Source organism: Necator americanus, chromosome IV, assembly GCF_031761385.1.
Source record: "Necator americanus strain Aroian chromosome IV, whole genome shotgun sequence".
In the NCBI taxonomy this organism is placed as follows: Eukaryota; Metazoa; Nematoda; class Chromadorea; order Rhabditida; family Ancylostomatidae; genus Necator; species Necator americanus.
The window spans coordinates 19,738,105-19,757,152 of record NC_087374.1 but is presented as its reverse complement, the minus strand read 5'-3'; the positions used below and the strand labels follow the sequence as shown (position 1 = coordinate 19,757,152).

General features: G+C 40.4%; 1 protein-coding gene across 4 annotated transcripts; it reads left to right on the top strand.

Moving 5' to 3' along the window:
• Nucleotides 1-1,072: 1,072 nt before the first annotated feature.
• On the top strand, nt 1,073-18,782 carry RB195_001971 (uncharacterized protein; the record flags this gene model as incomplete). Of its 4 annotated transcripts, XM_064198998.1 has the most annotated exons (13): nt 1,073-1,156; nt 8,314-8,501; nt 9,116-9,263; nt 10,145-10,282; nt 12,020-12,179; nt 12,380-12,443; nt 12,611-12,691; nt 17,450-17,501; nt 17,724-17,802; nt 17,861-17,919; nt 18,207-18,302; nt 18,366-18,551; nt 18,606-18,782. In XM_064198998.1, the coding sequence occupies 13 exons, from the start codon at nt 1,073-1,075 to the stop codon at nt 18,780-18,782; spliced, it is 1,512 nt and encodes a 503-aa protein (XP_064054879.1). The 4 variants fall into 4 exon arrangements, with proteins under 4 accessions (XP_064054879.1, XP_064054881.1, XP_064054882.1 ...); XM_064198999.1 differs by lacking the exon at nt 1,073-1,156 and having other exon boundaries at nt 8,341-8,501; XM_064199000.1 differs by lacking the exon at nt 1,073-1,156 and having other exon boundaries at nt 8,341-8,501; nt 12,368-12,443.
• Nucleotides 18,783-19,048: the final 266 nt, after the last annotated feature.

The window sequence follows — 19,048 nt, the reverse complement described above, 5'->3', positions numbered from 1 at the left end:
ACCACGATTCTTTATCTCTGTAGATAAAGAATGCATAGTTGCGAAGACCACTGCGGTCTTTTGCCCATTCAACCATTAGGCGAAGCAGTTCGAAACCTAAACATTATATAAAAGCGGATTTATACCCTAAACATAGAAATGCTACCATAAATCAAACTGAGACTGGTTGAAAGGTATCGAAAAATGACTTACAACTACCACTAAACGTTAACAGTCACTATGTTATTATCATGACAGTATTATTTATCTTTGAAACTTATTGAAACCAATTTATTCTAGGGTCCTCCACAGAGATTTGTTGGATTGATTAAATATAAAATTTACCATCAAGAAAAGAAGAGGTGCGTCGTGCACAATATCCAGATCTTCTACCACGCGCACCAGAGACTGTTTAAATTGTTGATCTATTTCTATATCTCTTGGAGGACTCCTCTCGCAGTCCAATTTTTCAAACATTTACTTTAACCATTGATTTCTTAGGGGCGACGTACATATCTTGTCTACTTTTTATTCCTTGCATACAAAAAATTGAAAATTACACCTGAAGTTGCTGCAATAAGAAAGTTTGTGAGTTCTTCATAACATCCTCATAAATGACGATGGGAGAGTCATTTCCCAGTAAATTACTCATAATCAGGTATGGGAAAGTGCATGAGTTCGTGCAACGTCAAACAAATCTTGCCAATTTCGTTCACAATTCAATGGCTTCCAGCTCGTTCAGGTTCTTCGATGATTCCTAAAAATCCTTGAAGAAGTGGAAAATCTTCCGTCGCTTTCTCCTCTGCAGAAGCTGTCGAAACTTGCTCGTTTGTCTAACTGACACTCCACTTCAAAGAAAAAGAAGGATCAATGAAATTGATATATCAGAAAGCTACACTCTTACAGAGTGAAAAATCCTCCATCAAACAGCGCATAAAAATTGTCAGAGAATTTTTATTTTACGATCGTTCTTAGGCTTGAGAGAAAAAAGACAAAAAGGGCATATTATTCCCCAACCTAACAAATTCCTTCAGAACATTTTCTCAATGTCCTCAAATTTTTATGAAAATTGGTAGAATCCGTCGCGGCAAGGATGTTTTTGTTCTGTCTTATACTCATTGGAGTAGAAGTGCAGAAAAAGGATCTCGTAAGAATAGAAGATGATGCAGATTTTGATGTGAGTTGTTCTTCTGAAAACTCCTTCTCTACTTCGATTTATTTATCCAGCGAATATTTGTGCACATACCAGCAATGGACTGGAAATTTTTATGAAAGTTTTAAGGATAACGGAAGAAACAGTAAGGTTCCTCTTTATTTATCATTTTTATTTATTATTCATACCAGTAAAATTCAAGTAATACTCAAACTGGTATTAAAGCAGAAATTTACTTCTGAGGCAGAACTCTTCAACCGAAAACTTCTCTCTTCAAATCTTCTTGACTTGCTCTATTCGCTTAATGCCGCAATCAAGTACATTGTGTAAAGGGTGAGGATGTAAACAATAAGATGGATATTCCAAGCCATTTACTTGTTTATACAAATTACTTCAGTTTGTTTTTTCCAGTGACCAGTAAATATGGCTTAGCGGTAGTGGGGAAGCTGCAAATGAGTGAGCACAACACTTAACAAACATCATAGTTCAGAAGAATTGAAGGATAAGGATGTGAGAACAAAAGAAACAAAAGAACTCTAATTCTTCATCAATTCTTTTATCAACTCTAAGTGAGCCTCTGTACCAAGGCAGTGCTTTTATTCTCACCGACCTGTCTCGTATCACTTTGTCGACCTCGGATTGATAAAAAATTTGATTGAACAATCGATTTTTTCCTTTTACCCGAATTTGAACCATAAGCCGCGCGGTCGCAGCAGTACCTCTTACCTATTGTGCTATACCCAAGTATGATGCAATACCGATGGTCGCCGCTGTTCAAGATCTACAAATATGTACGGAGAGTGAACTCGCCTGTTTTCTCTGCAACACATATTATCCGTGGGTATCTAGTCCGATTCCGTCAGCCTATTCCAGATATGGATTTTACATACCAAACTTCTGGTCTGGTGGCATGGTTTGAGAAAATATGTGATAGAAAGACCTGTTTTTGACTAGGTTTCCAGACCACATAAATTCCTTCAACCTCTTGGTCTGCTTGGGTTATTTGAGGCATCTCAATTAGGACCTAGAAATTCATTTTTCAGTAGTAATGTTCACAGCAAGTAGGAGTTCTATTGTGCTTCTAACTCGGGAATTGGGAAAACAGGAAAAAAGTATTTAATATGTGTTCTTTTCCAAAGTGCAGGGTGAGAAACCTGGTCAACTAGAAAAATCCTGGTAAAATTTGAAGTTTGACTAAAGCAAAGAAACTCATTGCGGAATACTTCTTCTTTTGTCTTGATACCAACAGAATATTGTTGCCCTTTCTGGTCCACCATTGCTGTATATAAATAATTTTACAAATAAAATGATCTCCTAAAAAATTGACTCTGTGGTGCTGTATAGAAGTTGAAGGATAAGGTGTGCGTCCGGCTTAATCAATCCGCTTGGGATGCGCCCCACTTTCACTTCAATTCAGAATCGTTTGAGATTGACTAACGTGTAACTGGCCCACACAATGACTTGCGGTGGCTAGCCGATGTGTCAAGTCCGCGTTTTTATCCTCCCAGACAAGTCTAGTACCAATTTATCGACCTCGGAGGGATGAAAGGCTTGGTGAGCACTAGTGCGGATTCGAGCCTCCGATCGACCGTGCACGAAGCGGAACCTCTAACCGCTACACCATACCCGTCCCCTGTATAAAAAATTAATTTCAATAATATAATAATATTTTCACTGGTACAAGGCTTCTTAAAGGCATCACTCCACGAATCTGAGGTGGTGCAGATTTCAGGTGGAGTATTCGTATACAGGATGGGAGACTACGGAGAGGGGGGTGATTCCGTCCATTTCTTCCTAATTGCCGTAAAAAACGGCCCGGAAGATACGGTTTCATTCGTTCTGGCGCACCATTTTGTACAAGAGGTTCGATTGGAGCGCGCCAGCCTTGTGCGGCGCCGCATCTTCCGGACCGTTTTTTACGGCAATTAGCAAGAAATGGACAGAATCACCTCCCTCTCCGTAGTCTCCCATCCCGTATACGAATACTCCACCTGAAATCTGCACCACCTCAGATTCGTGGGATGATGCCTTTAAGCTCCACGCATAAATATGTAAAGCAGTTAAGAAACCAGAAGGAAGGAGGAGAAAAAAAGTGATCAGCGCTTTGACCGCTTGAGTGAATATGCACATGCATGAGGACTGCATGCAGTAACGTGACAATAAATAGAAACTGAACAACAAATAGTAAATATGTATAAATGGGCAAAGTTGTTAATCAGGAAAAGGAGATCAGATTTTCAGTGGAGGAGGGAAACTGTAGCATCTGTTACGGTTGAACTGGTAAAGTGTAGCTCGCTAAGCGCGATAATACGCACATGAATCGTACTGCATTCATGTGGAATCTTGTAGGTCTCCTTTTATGGTTGGCCTGCTATGAGTTTTCTGCTCTGATTTCTCAATTTCTCTTACGCCTTCAATGCTACAAGTGATAATGCACCCGGAAAAGTGGAGGTTCATAACTCCGAGCGAATTATTTCAGTTTAACTCGTGAAGCTTGAGGAGGATTGGAACCTGATTAGGATTTTCGTTCTTTTTTAAGCCTAACCTACAGAGCTTGGAACGGATTTAAACTTAAATTTTTCAAATTCTTCTAAGGTTTTGAACATTTTCTACATTTTCTTGCAAATACATCTTTGCTGAAATCTTGCAAAATCCTCCTTCGTCCTCCTTTGAAAGTACATAGCACTGACAGATGTCAGGCTTTCTGAGAATAAACACTGAACATCTGGTTGGGTGCAAAAATCAGAGTTTCTGTGACCGAAGAGTGCAAGGAGTGCAAGGATTAAAGGATATCAATAGTTGGAATCCACCGCACATTAGTGACCTTAAGTCTTCTTTCCATGTGATAAACTGTGGTTTCTGTTTCTACCTTTACACCTGCTCAGAGTCGAATACAAACGACATTTGTGAAATTAGAGTAGAACAGAATCGTAAAGCGTTTTTCCTTGCAGGACTATCAAGTTCCTCTTAAGCCTTTTGCGGACTTTTTTCAATAAAATGTAGCTTGGCATAAGAGTACAAAATTAAGTATTCTTAAATAAAATTCAGGTTGAAGCACTTCTTGGGCTAAAATACAACAGCTACATTCGTTGTTAAGAGAGTTCATCCTATCACACCTACACTCAGGCTTCTTAGCAATTTCTTAAATTTTTCTATGGAAAAAATGTCTCTTGTTTTATTATTCAGTGAAATCCAAATTCTGCTGAAAGAGCAAACGTTTTGGACTCTGTTTGAGTATTCTAGTATTTAATTAGGGTGTTAATCTTAGTTAAAATACTCTGTGGTGAGAACATTTGAAAACGGTTGTTAGAGTGGTACTTTGGTAGAAACTCTGAGTCCTGCTGAGTGAGTTATGGACTTTTATTTTTCTAGTAGACTACCCAAATATTTATGTTTCTTCCATTCCTTCTAAGTCAATTCATTGATTTGAAGAGAAAAGAGAACATCCATTTTTGAAAAAAAGTGTTGCTCTTCAGGTATCAAGTATTTTCTAGGAACACAACTATCAACTTGTGACTAAACATGTAACATTATAGAACACTCTAACAAATAACTTAAGTCTAAAAAATTCAAGAACTGTAATCAGTTGCAGCCTATCTTCTTAATTTTGTAATACGAATTCTACGATTTCCTTGAAGATAATTATTTGGCAGATCATTAGTTTCATTTTGGGACTCGAGCTTCAAAACTTTTCGTTTTTGCTTCTGACTTTATCCCCGAAACGTTTTTTTGTTCTCTCTGTAGGAAATGTTTTTGGGAACATTGGTCTCCATTTTATTGGTTTTTTTAGTGTTGTTTTTATCAGAAGAATTTTCGCGTACGGAAGGGGAAGGCTCCGCAGAGCCTTTCCAACGTCCTACTACGTAGTTGCCACTGTTCCACCAAAATGTTACACTTCTTCGTCTATCTTCATGATTCTAGGATTCTAGGCCGAATCATGAAATTTCGACGGGGTTTTTCCGTTCTACTCGACTTTAGAGTTGTCCTTGTGCACGTTTAATTGATAACTACTCGACTTCTTCTGACAGTTCTTGTCGGTCTGTTACACGAGTCATTGTCGGTGCGAGTCGCACTCCGCCTCCGTCACGAAAATACGCGCAGCTCTCAGCAACGGCGCACATTCGGTCATTTGCTGTGATCGTCGCCTAAGCTGGATTTGTGCCAACCGCTTCCGGCGAAGAGTGGACCCCAAATCTTGTTGTTGTCGTCGTATTTTCTGTGTTTTTCTACTATTAGGAAATCGCTTGGTTTCTGTGGCTGACGACGAGAATCAGGGTTATTCACTCGTTCTTTACGTGGATTCTTCATCTTCGCTTCTTAAACTACATGAGGAAATCTTCATGTAAATAGCACCATTCCGAATCACCAGGGACCATATGCAAAATTTACTGCAGATTCAGACTTTTTTAAGGATGGATCTGCTGTGTCTGCCTGTAATCCTCCAGAAATCTCCTCACTCTAAATACATGAAGTATAAATCCATAGGGGAAATCTTGTTAAGTAGGGTTTGTGATTTGTCGAAGAAAAGATGAAATTCATGACTTAAAGTTTTATGATTGCTTTGAATTTTTTGATTTTTTTATGATTTTTTTGATCGCCTTCTGTTGAACTTTGCGCTTTTGACAAACGTTGGAAGTAAAAGAATATTCTCCTCATTTCTGGAGCTTCTGTCGTTTTCAGAAAAATTCTGTCAATATGCAACATTTATGAGGTAGTGCTGCTGACCTTTTGTCCTCTCTAAGGATTTTTTGAAACATTTCCATTTGTCTTTGTAAGTGCGTATGTTTAAGGTAGCTCCATGTTAGATGTGCATACGGTACAAAGTACTCAAATCTTCACTCAATCTGTCAATGACGTGGATCTTCGTGGACTCAGTCATATCTGTTTCAGGCTTAGTATCCACCAAACTTATTTTTTCTTTCCTGTAATAATTAACTATCTCTACAAAATTCTTTTTGCTTCGGTCCACGCACCGTTACGCACGGCTGTACCCGAGCTGCATAGCTTTGAAGTTTGCCGAGCTTGCCGACTGTTAGGAGAAGGAATTTTTTTATATCTGGGAAATTTGTCTTAAATTCTCAGAAAACCTTGACGGAGAACTTCAAAAACTTTGAGATAATTCTACTTACCATCCTCGAATTTTAATTCAAATATCACGAAAAAGAGAAGTGATTTCATACCAAGAATTTCCTGCATTACTTTAGTTCTGCAAGGAGAACCGAAGCAATATCCTCATTTGTTTATTCTAAGGTTCCGAGCATTCTCTAGCTCCTTAGCGGTCTCGTTAACGCATCGCTGGCTACGAGTGCCACTACGTATCTGATGCTAGAGAAAACCCTCCTACATATTCACTTGTTTTTTAAATGAAAACTAAGCAATCTGCTAAATGCACGGTCCACTAAAGAATCAATGACCAACGAATTTTGGTCCTGTTCCGACCGCCATTAATGACTAAAAATGACCATTTAGGGTGCAAATTCCTAGGTAGTTTATCGTGCAACGCAGACAAACACTCGACACGTTTCACCTGAATTTATAAACGGGCTAATGATTCAAAGAAGAGAGACTAGACTTGTGCGTTGAAGAATGACGTTTGACTGACCCGTAATGATTGCTTGCAGAATCCAAAAAGCGATTCCCCACTTTTGAATTACGATTATAAACTGTCCGGGGAGCGAGATTTTATCATCTTTGCATCCTCTCCAACTGGAAAAAGAAGGTCGTAAAATCGATAGGACTCTGAATGCAGGCGATCACGAATCCGTGCTAGTCATCTGTATTTCTCGGCTTGGATGATTATCTCTGTTATTTTGTTGATGGTTTCGCGTTTGCGTTTCCCTCAAGAGAAGTTGTATGTTTTTAAAATTTAATCCAAAATTAGTGTTTTATTCGCGTACCGCTTTTGTTTTGTCTTAAATTTCTCATACCTTCAAGTGGCCACCAACTTTCAACTTCTTCTCCCTAGATCAAAGAAAATAAGGTTATTTTGAAGAAGAAACAAAAATAGCGCTGTAGAAGCAGAACGTAGAAACCCAAACTTAAAATTAAAAATTAAATCAAAAAAATTAAATATTACGAAAAAGGCTTTATTTCGATAGAATCCATTAAATGGCGTAAGTTTGTGGAAATTTTTGAACCATAAAGGAAAAATGCGTCGAATCCAACGTTCAACCATAGACAGCGATTGGAAGCACACTGATAGCGTAATTCTACTTTTTTTTGCATATGATTACATTTTAACTTGGTTTCATATTTCAACCTTCGTTAATAGTACCTCAGCTATATGGTCTTTTGATCATCGCTAACTAGTTTATCCGACAATTATCTGGTAAACTGCCGTCATCGCCCTAACCTTCCCCTAAGAACTCTCGAACAGTGTGTACTTAACGCGATGACTTAGTTTAAAGATCACCGTTGGTTTTTTATCGCTGTTTCAATAATCGGTGATTTGGTAATATAGTAGCCGTGGATCAGCTAAAATTTGCAATTTTCATATTCATGATTTCATAATAATTACTTTCTAAAAGGAGAAAAGGAAGGATACTTATCATTTTGTCGTTTATTACTCGTCCTGAAAACAATATAATGAAACATTTATAATTTATATTTGTCGCTCTTAACGAGCTGCCAATAAGCTCAAAAAAAAGAATAACTCAATGATCCTCCTAGTGGAGGTTAGTTGGCTATGTTTTACGAGGAAAAAGTGTTAAAACGAGGAATAAGAAGAGAACAGAGAGAAGAGAACGAATAGTATGAAAATGCAGGGAAACCGCACACCACTCATACTCTAGTGAAGTCGATAAAGGATTCGGTTGCAACTGTACGGGTGATGGTTTGAGACCGGTCTAGAGGCGACCGAACTTTTCGTTTCTCCCCATTTACACATTTCAGTGCCAGAGTTGTCCAGGAGGATAAAAACACTGACCGTATAGGCTGCACTCTCGTCCACAAACCTTATACGGTCCCGAGTTGAGATGGCATGCGTGGGCGGATCTCAAAGGAATTGATCAACCCTCGCATTTTTTCCTCTGTCCTCTATTCATACCGGCTGCTTCCATCGGACCATCTGTGACTCATCTCTTCTATCTTGTCCTGTTCCTATTTCATTTTAGTAGCCTATTATATTTCGTGATCCACTGCCTGACCGCTTGCGTTCTCTCCAGATAATCAGCCTTTTTCAGCTCAAACCTTCGCCTCCCACTCATTCTATGAGATTGCTGCATGTGCAGCTTGTGCTGTTCGCAGCTTCTTCATGGCTGGTTGAAGCCATTAGCAACAAGTTACTGGAAGATTACGAGCGTAAACTGAACAGTGTGAACGAGAAGCTGGGAGCGTGGAGACGAACTCCGGGCAAGCATCGTTTAAAGAGGTGGGATTTGCACAATTAAACCGCACGTGGCAGTGGTCACTGGGAAATCCCTGAAATTGGTAGTTTCTGATTTCTGGAAAGACAACCGTTCAAGTGAGGAGAGCGACACAGCTGAATGTAGTGGAAATTTCTCGTAATAACCTCTCCACGGCAGTGCAATTGCCATTTCGCTTTCCTAACGTTTCATTCGCGTCATCTCTCATGAATCCTCAATACCTAATTACTTATTAAATAGGTCAGCTAATTTGTAGTTGCAAATAATTGACGGAATTGGTAGGTACTTTTTTGGAGTTCGCGTTGAACCATTTTAGTAGAACTCGTCTTCGCAAATTGAAAGTGAATCCCGAACCTAGTATTAAGGGAAAAAAAAACCTGTTGACTTACAGAAAAGAAACAAGAAAAAGTGCACAAGTTCGCTTTTTTTGTTTGTTGTTGATAAATTTCCTTGGGTCCTTGCATTAACTGGCAGTTTAACCAGCCTTGTCTGCTCACAGTTTTCAGAATTTTTTTTTATTATTTATAGGCAATACTTTTCATGATTAATTCTAATTTTAATTGTGTTAGCTATATTTTGACTATTAGTTAACATTAATTTTAGCCACTATAAATTTAAGGTATCGATGCATTGAAGAATATGTGGATGAACATGGTAATGTGATAGAAGAAGGTCGGGAACATCTAACCACACCAGCACCAGTCAACTTCGCATCGGCGCCCAGAAGAAGAACAAAAAACCATAGAGCTTATGGTGTTAAGAACATGGTGGGCATATTAGCGTCTTCTCTGCTGGTTTCGTGGCTCCCCACAAATCTTCCTTAAAACTACATTAGCTCATTTGAATTTATTTTACAAGGGAATAGATAATTGTGGGAGTGAAATTTTAGAAAATCCTTAATGGAATGCATCCAGATACGTTTCTATGGTCTCTGTTCCTTTACTATAGTAGGGTCAAAACGACATGAAGCACGTACGCAGCTGCGTACGCAGCTTCTCTCGAGGCGCGTCGGTGAAACCCTTGCTGGCAGCAGCCATCGATGCAGTTTGCGACGGTCCCCAACTAGGTTCCAGTTGCTGCTTCCACCGCGCCGTTTCAAGCGCGTACTCAAATGCACCGCAACTACACTTGTGATTCATGTCGTTTTGACTCGATTATAAATTATAACTTTAAAACTGCATCAAAGTACAAAAAATCAGACCGCTTAAATCTTTCATTTAAAATTTGCGTTATTTGAATTCGTTTCAAAATTTCCGAACGTCCTGTTGTGTATCTTGCTGTATATACTCTTGAAAAAGAATCCTTGTTATGATATTATATACCTCATATGTTTTCCCGAATTTACAATTAAAGCAGACCTGTATGAAAATTCACGTTCCTTATAGTTCTTGCTGCTTTAAAATCGGTTCACAAGCTCCTGTCTCAGCAGATGAGTGTGACAGTTGGTTCGATGGCTACAGAAGCGCAGTAATCTGTCCACCCAACTACCTTCTATATCTATGCCTCGATCACTATGCGACTTTTTGGTCTAATTTTGAACATCTGCAACTGCGTTTTCAGCTACTGAACACAGAATTCACCCACAAAAAGAGTTGTAAAAATATCCAAGTACATTTTAAATTATTCTCCGAATGGGAACTTATTTTAGGTGATTGATGTTCCCACCAAAGCGGCAAGAATGCAAGATCTCAAAGTGACCATGGTGAAAAAGAAAGTAAAAACGATGATGAATGCAAAAACAAAAAGCAGAGATCAGCAGTCGATAACTGACAACGAAACATTTATGGTTAGTGGACGGAACCTCTCTGCATATCTTCTTCTTTTCACCACTTCTACCGCCTAGTTGGGGAGTTTGCTTTTCTGCTTTGGTGACACCATTTCTATGTCGTATGCTTGATCAGTGCGGATGGCAGTTAGCTTTAGTCAGTGTGAGTAGAGTCAAATCAACGTTGTTTCGACAGTCCTCCTTTCAATTTGTCGGGTACATCTAAGTCTCTGCCAATCTTGCGAAGAGTGCACTTTTCGTCTCGTAATACGTGATGGTACCATCGGAGCTGAGTTTCATGCATCGTCTCCGCCATAGGAGCTACCTCCTGGTCACTCACGGATATTATGGCTGCGGATATGGTTTGGAAGGAATGGCATCATTCTTCCGTTGCAACATCTTCCTTTCCATGACTTCAAGACAAAGCAGCACTTCTTCCGTTGTGTTCTAGTACGTGGTACCACAGCGCCTTAGAGGTCAAATGACGCTCCGTACAGATGTGTTCTCAAAGAGCAGTAGTTGATCAGAATTGATCAGTAATCAGAGTAGTTGGTCGACAAAATTTCTAAAAGTGTCGGTTCTTGGAAGGCCTGTGCTGTCAACCCTGATATCAGTGACAGTGATAATTTTTCTTTCTGCCCTTTTGATAAGAGACGCAGTCCAAACTTTGGTAACGCATTGCGCCACACTTGAGATTGCTGCTTCGGTTCTGCTCTCTCTTGAGGTGATGACGTAAAGTATCGTCCATGAGGCACGTTTCAAAGCATCTGTCGTTGTTGTGTTCACGAAACCAAGGAACAAATCAGCACATATGCAAACTGTCAGATGAGGAACTGTGCAGACGTACCCGCGGCTGCTTTGATGCGACTTCGTGGGTAAGGCATGAAGTATTGGACCCTAATCGATTGGCTGTTTTAGAACAGCATGTTGCCGCAAACCGCACCAGGACGACTTCATGTGGGAATCAGTCGAATGCCTTCTCAAAGTCGAGAAGTGCGTGATGCAGCGGTTTTTCGCTATGTGAAGAGCTGTGTAGCGATTAAAAAATGAAAGGTTGCTGGAAACATTTGTTTTTAATGTTGAGGTTGTGCGAATCGGCGGATTCCGGAGTGCGCTCAGCAACCTTGGTTCCGCGTTCCATTGCCAGAACCAACGTGACATCTATAGGCATACTGCATTGCTCCGACATATTTTTAAAGATATTCCACAACGGCACCTTCGAGGTTTCGTCATCAGATATCTCCAGAAATTTGATTTCACCCGAGCTACCCGCCTAAGGGACGTACGCAAAGAATAAATGACGTCTTCGTTTTTAGCGGCTATGAAAACTTTCATAAGACCTTCGTTGAAGTGCTACGCCACTACGACTACGGCATGAAGCGTTGTGAAGGTTCCGACGACTTGCCGACGTCTCATGTTGCACTATCGGTCTTGGTAACATTGTGAGAATTCAAGACACGCCTAATCGCTTCCCGCTACGCTATTTTTTAAGATCGGGAACTCCAACATGTTTTTCACACCCACCGATCCCTCTGAGCAGCGTCGGCTATCACGCGCTACCATGACTTTCATCTCAATTTCTTTTGACTTTATCAACCACATAGATGTGACAGTAGGGCCTGCTAGCACCCGGACCTGTTCGACGGTTTCCATTTTACAAATCTAGGATGTTGAGTGCTTGTTTAGTCCTCGACCTTGAACCTTTAGCATGAACTTTTCTGCGAATACTAATCACCAGTCTACTTAATACGTGTTTAGAGAGTTTTCCCGAAAACCACAACAACGACGACTTCATCTCCGACAACGGAAATCATTGACGAAGCTGATGACTCATCTGATGAAGTGATTTTGAAGAATTTCTTTGAACCATCACTCGAAATGAAACTTCAAAGACCAGCCAAAGTTGAAGCAGCTGAACGTTAGTGGAATACATCTCTGTTAGACTTGGAATTACAAGACTCTGAAACAGACACGTTACTTGTTTCATTTCGGCTTTTTTCATTTTGTGTGGTAATCTCCGTAATAATTTTTGTTTGTTAGTCTTTCAATTCTATATGTTTTACATGTTTGTATATATTTTTATATTTTACATTCATATTTTTTCAGGACTTTTTTCAGGACTGATAGAAAGCTCAGCAGTCGCCACCACGTTGTCAGCACCCCCATTAAGGACTCCTTCGACGTTAGTCATAGTTATTGTCTTGTTCCCTGAAGAAGCAAACTCTAACTTGCTTATCCTTTCCTACTGAGTAAGAACTGATTTTAGAAAGTGGTTAGATGGCTAAAATTTTGACTACTTTATTGAATTACGTACTAATTACGTACTTCTACACTAAAAATGTCTTTCAGTGATTTTCTGGAAACCTCAGATCACTCTGTCGATGGAGATGTTAGCAGGGATCGGGAAAAACGTTTATACAGACGTCATAGGTATAAGTGTTTTTTCTTCAACTTTTTTCTGCAGCATTAGAATTGCTATCACCTGGGAAGTATAAAAGCAAACGAAAAATGCTGACACTATTGGCGCTTGCCTCTCTGATGCAACAGCAGAAGCGCCACAGACGCGGCTTCGCTGCGCTGACAGCTCAGAGCATGTGCTCACCGGATGCTCGAACCACAGGTCCACATCCGAGACTCATTAATGTGTGGGTACTAGGAGGAACTGACACTTTGATTCAAACACCCCAGAGATGCGGGAGACGCGAAAGAAGACGAAGAAGACGCGGATTCGCGACTTTTTCGCCTTTTTTTCATAACCCGCCTCAATTTGATTTTTATTAGAAGATCTATATATCAGAAGATTTGGGAGCGTGAGCTCTACCGTTTGAATGAGTTAGAACTTAGAAGACCTATCAAGGAAACATCTTTTGAAAAAAATTACCACATTAGAAAGGCTGAGTCCGAGATAATTGCGCCCCAAGGACATATGATTCTTGACGTGAGCGTATTATTCGAAAAGTGAAGTGATAGTTACATACTCGTTATCTGCATAATATTGCGAACAATTTGATATCTAATTCCATGACAATGGAGATTTTGTAAACTTGACCAAAGTGACATGTTTCAACTCCGAGAACGACAGACATTGCCAGCTTAGAAATTATTTCTTCACAAAATCTGCAAGAAAACTATTTGTTGTGGGATGACGTTGCTCCTTGATTTTCCAGCTCAACAAGATTTTGTGTTTCTTGCAGCTAAAGTCACAACTTCGGTAGTTTGCATTTCTCAATCTGATTTTTGGCAGTTCGTAAATCGCTAACAAATTAAGTTTGTCATCTGTCGGCACAACACAATAGAGAGCAGTCTTTGTCCTACAATTTGTTCCGATTTTTTCTATAATATGTCTCAGCTGCGGTCAGTTTTGATCCTGCAGAGATATAAAACTTTTTATACGTTTTTACAGGAAGCTTGCTTTTTGCGATTTATTTGAAGTATCTTCAAATATCAACGGGATATGTTTAATCAGGACGAGTGTGGCGCAGTCGGTTAGAGGTCCGTTGTAGCCACTCGGTCGAGGGTTCGAAACCGCCCTAGTGCAAACCAAGCCTTTCATCCCTCCGGGGTCGATAAATTGGTACCAGAGTTGTCTGGGAGAACAAAAACATTGACGTCACACATCGGCTGGCCCCCGCAAGTCATAGTATAGGCCAACACGCGTTCCAAAACCGCAACGATTACGAATTCCAATAAAACACGTTGGCGCATCCCAAGTGGATTGATACGCCAGTGGCTTTATCCTTTTTTTATGTTTAATCAGGAGTAAGAGATCTATTGAACGGTGTAGATTACAAAAAACCCTGTATCTTTCAAAATTTCTTCACAAACTACTTTACCATCTATGGAAGGTTATTGTCATCTAGGCACGCTGACCCCCCAGATACCTTAGGTCACACATTGAGCTACTGCTGTGTTACCGTGATCGTTACTACACGTAAAAAAAAGTAAAATAACTGCAGAGAATAGTGTTTTTTACAGAACAGAATTCTTTAAAGGCATCACTCCACGAATCTGAGGTGGTGCAGATTTCAAGTGGAGTATTCGTATACGAGATGGGAGACCACGGAGAGGGAGGTGATTCCGTCCATTTCTTGCTAATTGCCGTAAAAAACGGTCTGGAAGATGCGGCGCCGCACAAGACTGTCGCGCTCCAATCGAACCTCTTGTACAAAATGGTGCGCCAAAACGAATGAAGTCGTATCTTTCGGGCCGTTTTTTTACGGCAATTAGGAAGAAATGGACGGAATCACCCCCCTCTCCGTAGTCTCCCATCCTGTATACGAATACTCCACCTGAAATCTGCACCACCTCAGATTCGTTGGGTGATGCCTTTAAGATAGTATGTTTTATTCTTGGGAAGTCTTAAAAATCCCTGAAACACTTGAAATTTAGGATTGCCATGATTAAAGTAGGGCTCTGCCTTCCAACCTGCCGATCATTGATTTAAAAGCATCACTCCACGAATCTGGGGTGATTTGTACTTCCGTGGCTCTTCATTTTTTTATGTTGTTTGTTTGCTTCGTTGCACAGATCGTGGAAAAAATCCATTTAATCAAAATTATTTCTTTGACTTGATTATTCTACTTTAATCTCAAAGGAGGAAGAATACAGGCAGAACCAAAAAATTAAGGGAACAAAAAAGAAGTTTTGAAGAATTTCGCTCTGCGGGTATAACATTATTCTTCTTCTTATTTTACTCTTTTCAAGTTTAGTAATCATCGCGGTAACACAGCCGTGGCTCAGTGTGTGACCTAAGGTATCTAGGGGTCGGCGTGCTTAGATGATAATGACCCTCAATAGAGGCTGAATAAGTTTGTGATGAAAATTTGAAAGATACAGAATTTTTGAAATCGACACTATTGAATAGATCTCTCTCCTGATTAAACGTATCCAATTGATATTTGAAAAAAAAAATTCAAATAAATTGCAAAAAAAAACAAGCTTCCTGTAAAAACTCATGAAAAGTTTTGTATCTTTGCAGGATCAAAACTGACCGCAGCTGGGACATATTATAGAAAAAATCGGAACAAATCGTAGGACAAAGACTGCTTTCTATTGCATTGTGCTGGCAGATGGCAACTCTGATTTGTTAGCGATTTACGAACTGCCAAAAATCAGAGTAAGAAATGCAAACTACCGAAGCTGTAACTTCAGCTGCAAGAAACACAAAATCTTGTTTAGCTGGAAAATCAAGGGGCAACGTCATCCTACAACAAATAGTTTTCTTGCAGATTTTGTGAGAAAAATTTTTAAGCCGGTAATGTCGGTCGTTCCTGGAACTGAAGCGTGTTACTTTAGTCAAATTTACAAAATCTTCAGAGTCATAGAATTATAGCTGCGAGATATATGAGCTATGAGAAAAAGTGTTCGCAATATTATGTAGATTACGAGTATGTAACTATCACTTCACTTTTCGAAAAATATGTCAAAAATCATATATCCTTGGGGCGCAATTGTCTCGGACTCAGCCTTGCTTATGTGTACTCACAGGTAATTTTTTTAAAAAGTGTTTCCTTGATAGGTCTTGAAAGTTCTAATTACATTCAGTATTCGGTAGAGATTCGGTAGATCAATAGATTCGGTAGAGCTCGCGCTCACGAATCTATTGATGCATAGATGTTGTAATAAAGATCAAAGTGAGGAGAGTTATGAAGGAATGCGGCCCTTACACTAGGCTCTGATCCTTACCCAATTCCCCCACTCTGACCTCAGGTCACCGCTAGCTGCCGCTCCGGAAAGTGTAGCGGTCGCGTGTGTTCCTCCGGAAAGGTTGCAGGTAACCTCAATGCCACGCCAGCTCCTCCTCCTCTTACTTTTGGCTGGTAACACTGCTCGACGGTGGCACTGGTGTTCTTGATTGACCGCAAGCACTACCAATGCCGGCTCCGTCCGGCTACCAGTTGACGGAAGTTGATGGAATGAATGAATTTCGAATCCCGGAACAGCTAGTTTTATGGATATTAACGTGGGCGGGCAAAACACGCGCGGAGTGGAGGAGAGGTGCAGGACCTGGCCGCGCCCGCGTTCTTTAGATGGAATGTTAGAGACAGTAAACCACTTATCTGACATGGTGAGGGAATCAGCGGGAAAGACAGAGATGGAGTTGTAGATTGCACGTTCCGTCCATCTCTCCATAATCGTAAAACAAAACGGAGTAGGAACTTGGTTCCTACGAGGTATGCTAGAGCGCGCCTCTATGCACACTTTCGAGCCCCTCAGCATCGTGTTCATTTGGTTTCACTCGAATAGGCTGGTGAGAAAAAATTACTGATCGTCGACCGCTCGCACTTCAATGCAGCGCGTGACAACCGAAATAGCTCGGCGTGAAAGACGACTTTTTTGTTCGCGCTTTGTGCAAGCATCGCATCCACGTGCGTTAGCTCGAAGATCACTTACGTCTTCTAACCAGCTTATTCATGTGGAACCAACGAATAGGTTGCTGAGAGGACCGGAACGTGTGTGTAGAATAGCGTTCTAACGTTCCTCGTAACTAAAGTGGTTCTCACGCCGTTTTTTTTTACGGCGATTAGGGAGAGATGAGGGCAACCACCCCTAATTCCACAATCTACAACAATATCTCTATCTTCTAACGCGAATTCTCTGACAACGTCAGATTCGTACTATTGCCTTTAAGAGAGCCACGTGAAATCCAAGACAGAGCTTAAGCACCTAGCGCCTTCGCCCGTGCACGCATTGTGTCTCAGATGCCGATGAACGCGTTGGAACTTAGATGCCGACGAACGTCGGGTCAGCTGAGCTGAGCTGAGTTAGTCGGGATCTACGTTCGATTGGTTAACAAAAAAATCATTATTTTGTTTGTTTTCAGCGTAACTTCGAGGATAGTAGTTCGAATGTTCTTTTGTATTGAAACCTCGGCATATTCTGTCTGTGTTTTGTTATAGTGTGCCTGCGAGGGCCGAAACGTCAGGCAAATAAAGGTTCCATCTAAAAACTTCGAGGATAGTTTTCTTTTAGGGCTTTTCGAACTAACACCGTAAATGTTGTAGTCGTAGTTTGATATAGGAGCTGCTTTCTTGGTTTTATGGATGCGTGCACAATTATGTTTGTTCCGCGAAGGACTGAAAACACAGCAGTGCACTAAAAAGACCCCGTGAAGGACCGATGTATTTGTTATGTGGTGATTAACACCATTAGTTGGTTTCCAAAGTAAAAAGTCTGACTCTTTTTCAGAAAGCTTGGAGGAGTTACCACATATTCGAGAGGCGGAGAAGACTATGATATGGTAGGTTTTCCGTTTGAATAAAAAATCAAACAGTCATTCAGGGAAGCAAACATTTTGCTTCTTAGGATAGTTCCTTTCGTCTTTGAACATATAGATATTTTCATATTTCAAAGCAGGATTGATTGATTGATTCAGCAGAGGTTTCGTGTAATACGTTACAACTCAGTTCTTTATTAATGGTAATGGTCAACTGAATGATATTGATTAGGTCTTAATATCTAGAATTATGACGACTACAACTATGTCGACGATGAATTTCCGTTCCTAGGAAGGAGAAGAGTGGGTGGACGACGATTGCGACGTAAGCGATTCATTTTGTTCTGAATCTCTTTTGAAACAATCACAGTGGCTCGTTTCAGAGTATTTGGGATATCCACCAATACGGTATCCAGGACGACGGGATGCCAGATTCACGAAAGTATGTTGCTTATCCAATATCGAAATTAATCGAAGTTTCTTTTAATTGAGCATTTGCTTTGTTATTGTTTTTTATACAAATCGACGCAGCCATTTTTTTGCTGAAATATCTGCATGAGTTTACCTTTACGTTAAACATTTTTAAATGAGATGAATTGAAATGAATTTTTTAAAATGATTTTTACTTTGTTCATGTCTTGCGGATTTAGGTAACAAATCATATCTCCAGCATTCTAAAGTTGAATTGGATGACCTTAAAATTTGTTCTTCTTTCAAATTCAGTTCTAGGTTGCTCCATTACTGCAGTCCCATTATTATGCGACACAGCAACCTCTGGATGTACGCCCTATGCCAGTTGTCGCTACCAGTGCACCGCTCGTGATGGTACGTCGTGTGTTTGGACACTGGCTATAGAGCTTTGTTTCAACAGTTATGAAGGATTTTAAGCAGAAACGTCGATCTTTGACATTGTCCCATCCTCGTGAATATCAACTTCCGCCACCGCCTCCAACCCCACTTCCACCCACACCAGTACAACCACCTCCATTACCATTGGTGGCACCACCATCTCCACAATCGTCAGCTCTGCCGTTAGTAGCACCACTCTCATCATCACAGACACTAAAGATGGAGGTGTGTTTACGTTGAAGCTTATTGAAGAGATCTTAACGATACTTCTCCGTTCAGGAATCCACTCCAGAAACGTGCCGTCGTATGAGTAATTTAGCGACCATGTTTGGGATCACCGACATTTCAACCTATGCGCGTCGAAACTGTCGACTCCTACAAGCATTCGCGCCGGGACACACTTGCGAGCAAATCACTCACTTTGTGGATTCTTGTCACAAAAAACGTTTCTCCTAGAAAATCTGTCGATCCCGACGAATACAGCGCTGCCATTTTCTGTGAATTATGGCTTAAAGCAGTAACTAAGAGGGATTTGGTTAGATCCAGATAAGTTACTGAAATCCGCTTACACTTTTGGGATTTTATCTGGATTCAAAGTGAATTACGTTGAGAGAGCGGAGCCAGTTAGGTAAAATACTTCACCAGTGGCTAGTACGTCGATATGAAGCAAGTTTTACCCCAATTCTGCCTGAAATAGATCTAGTTGTTACAATATTTGTTCC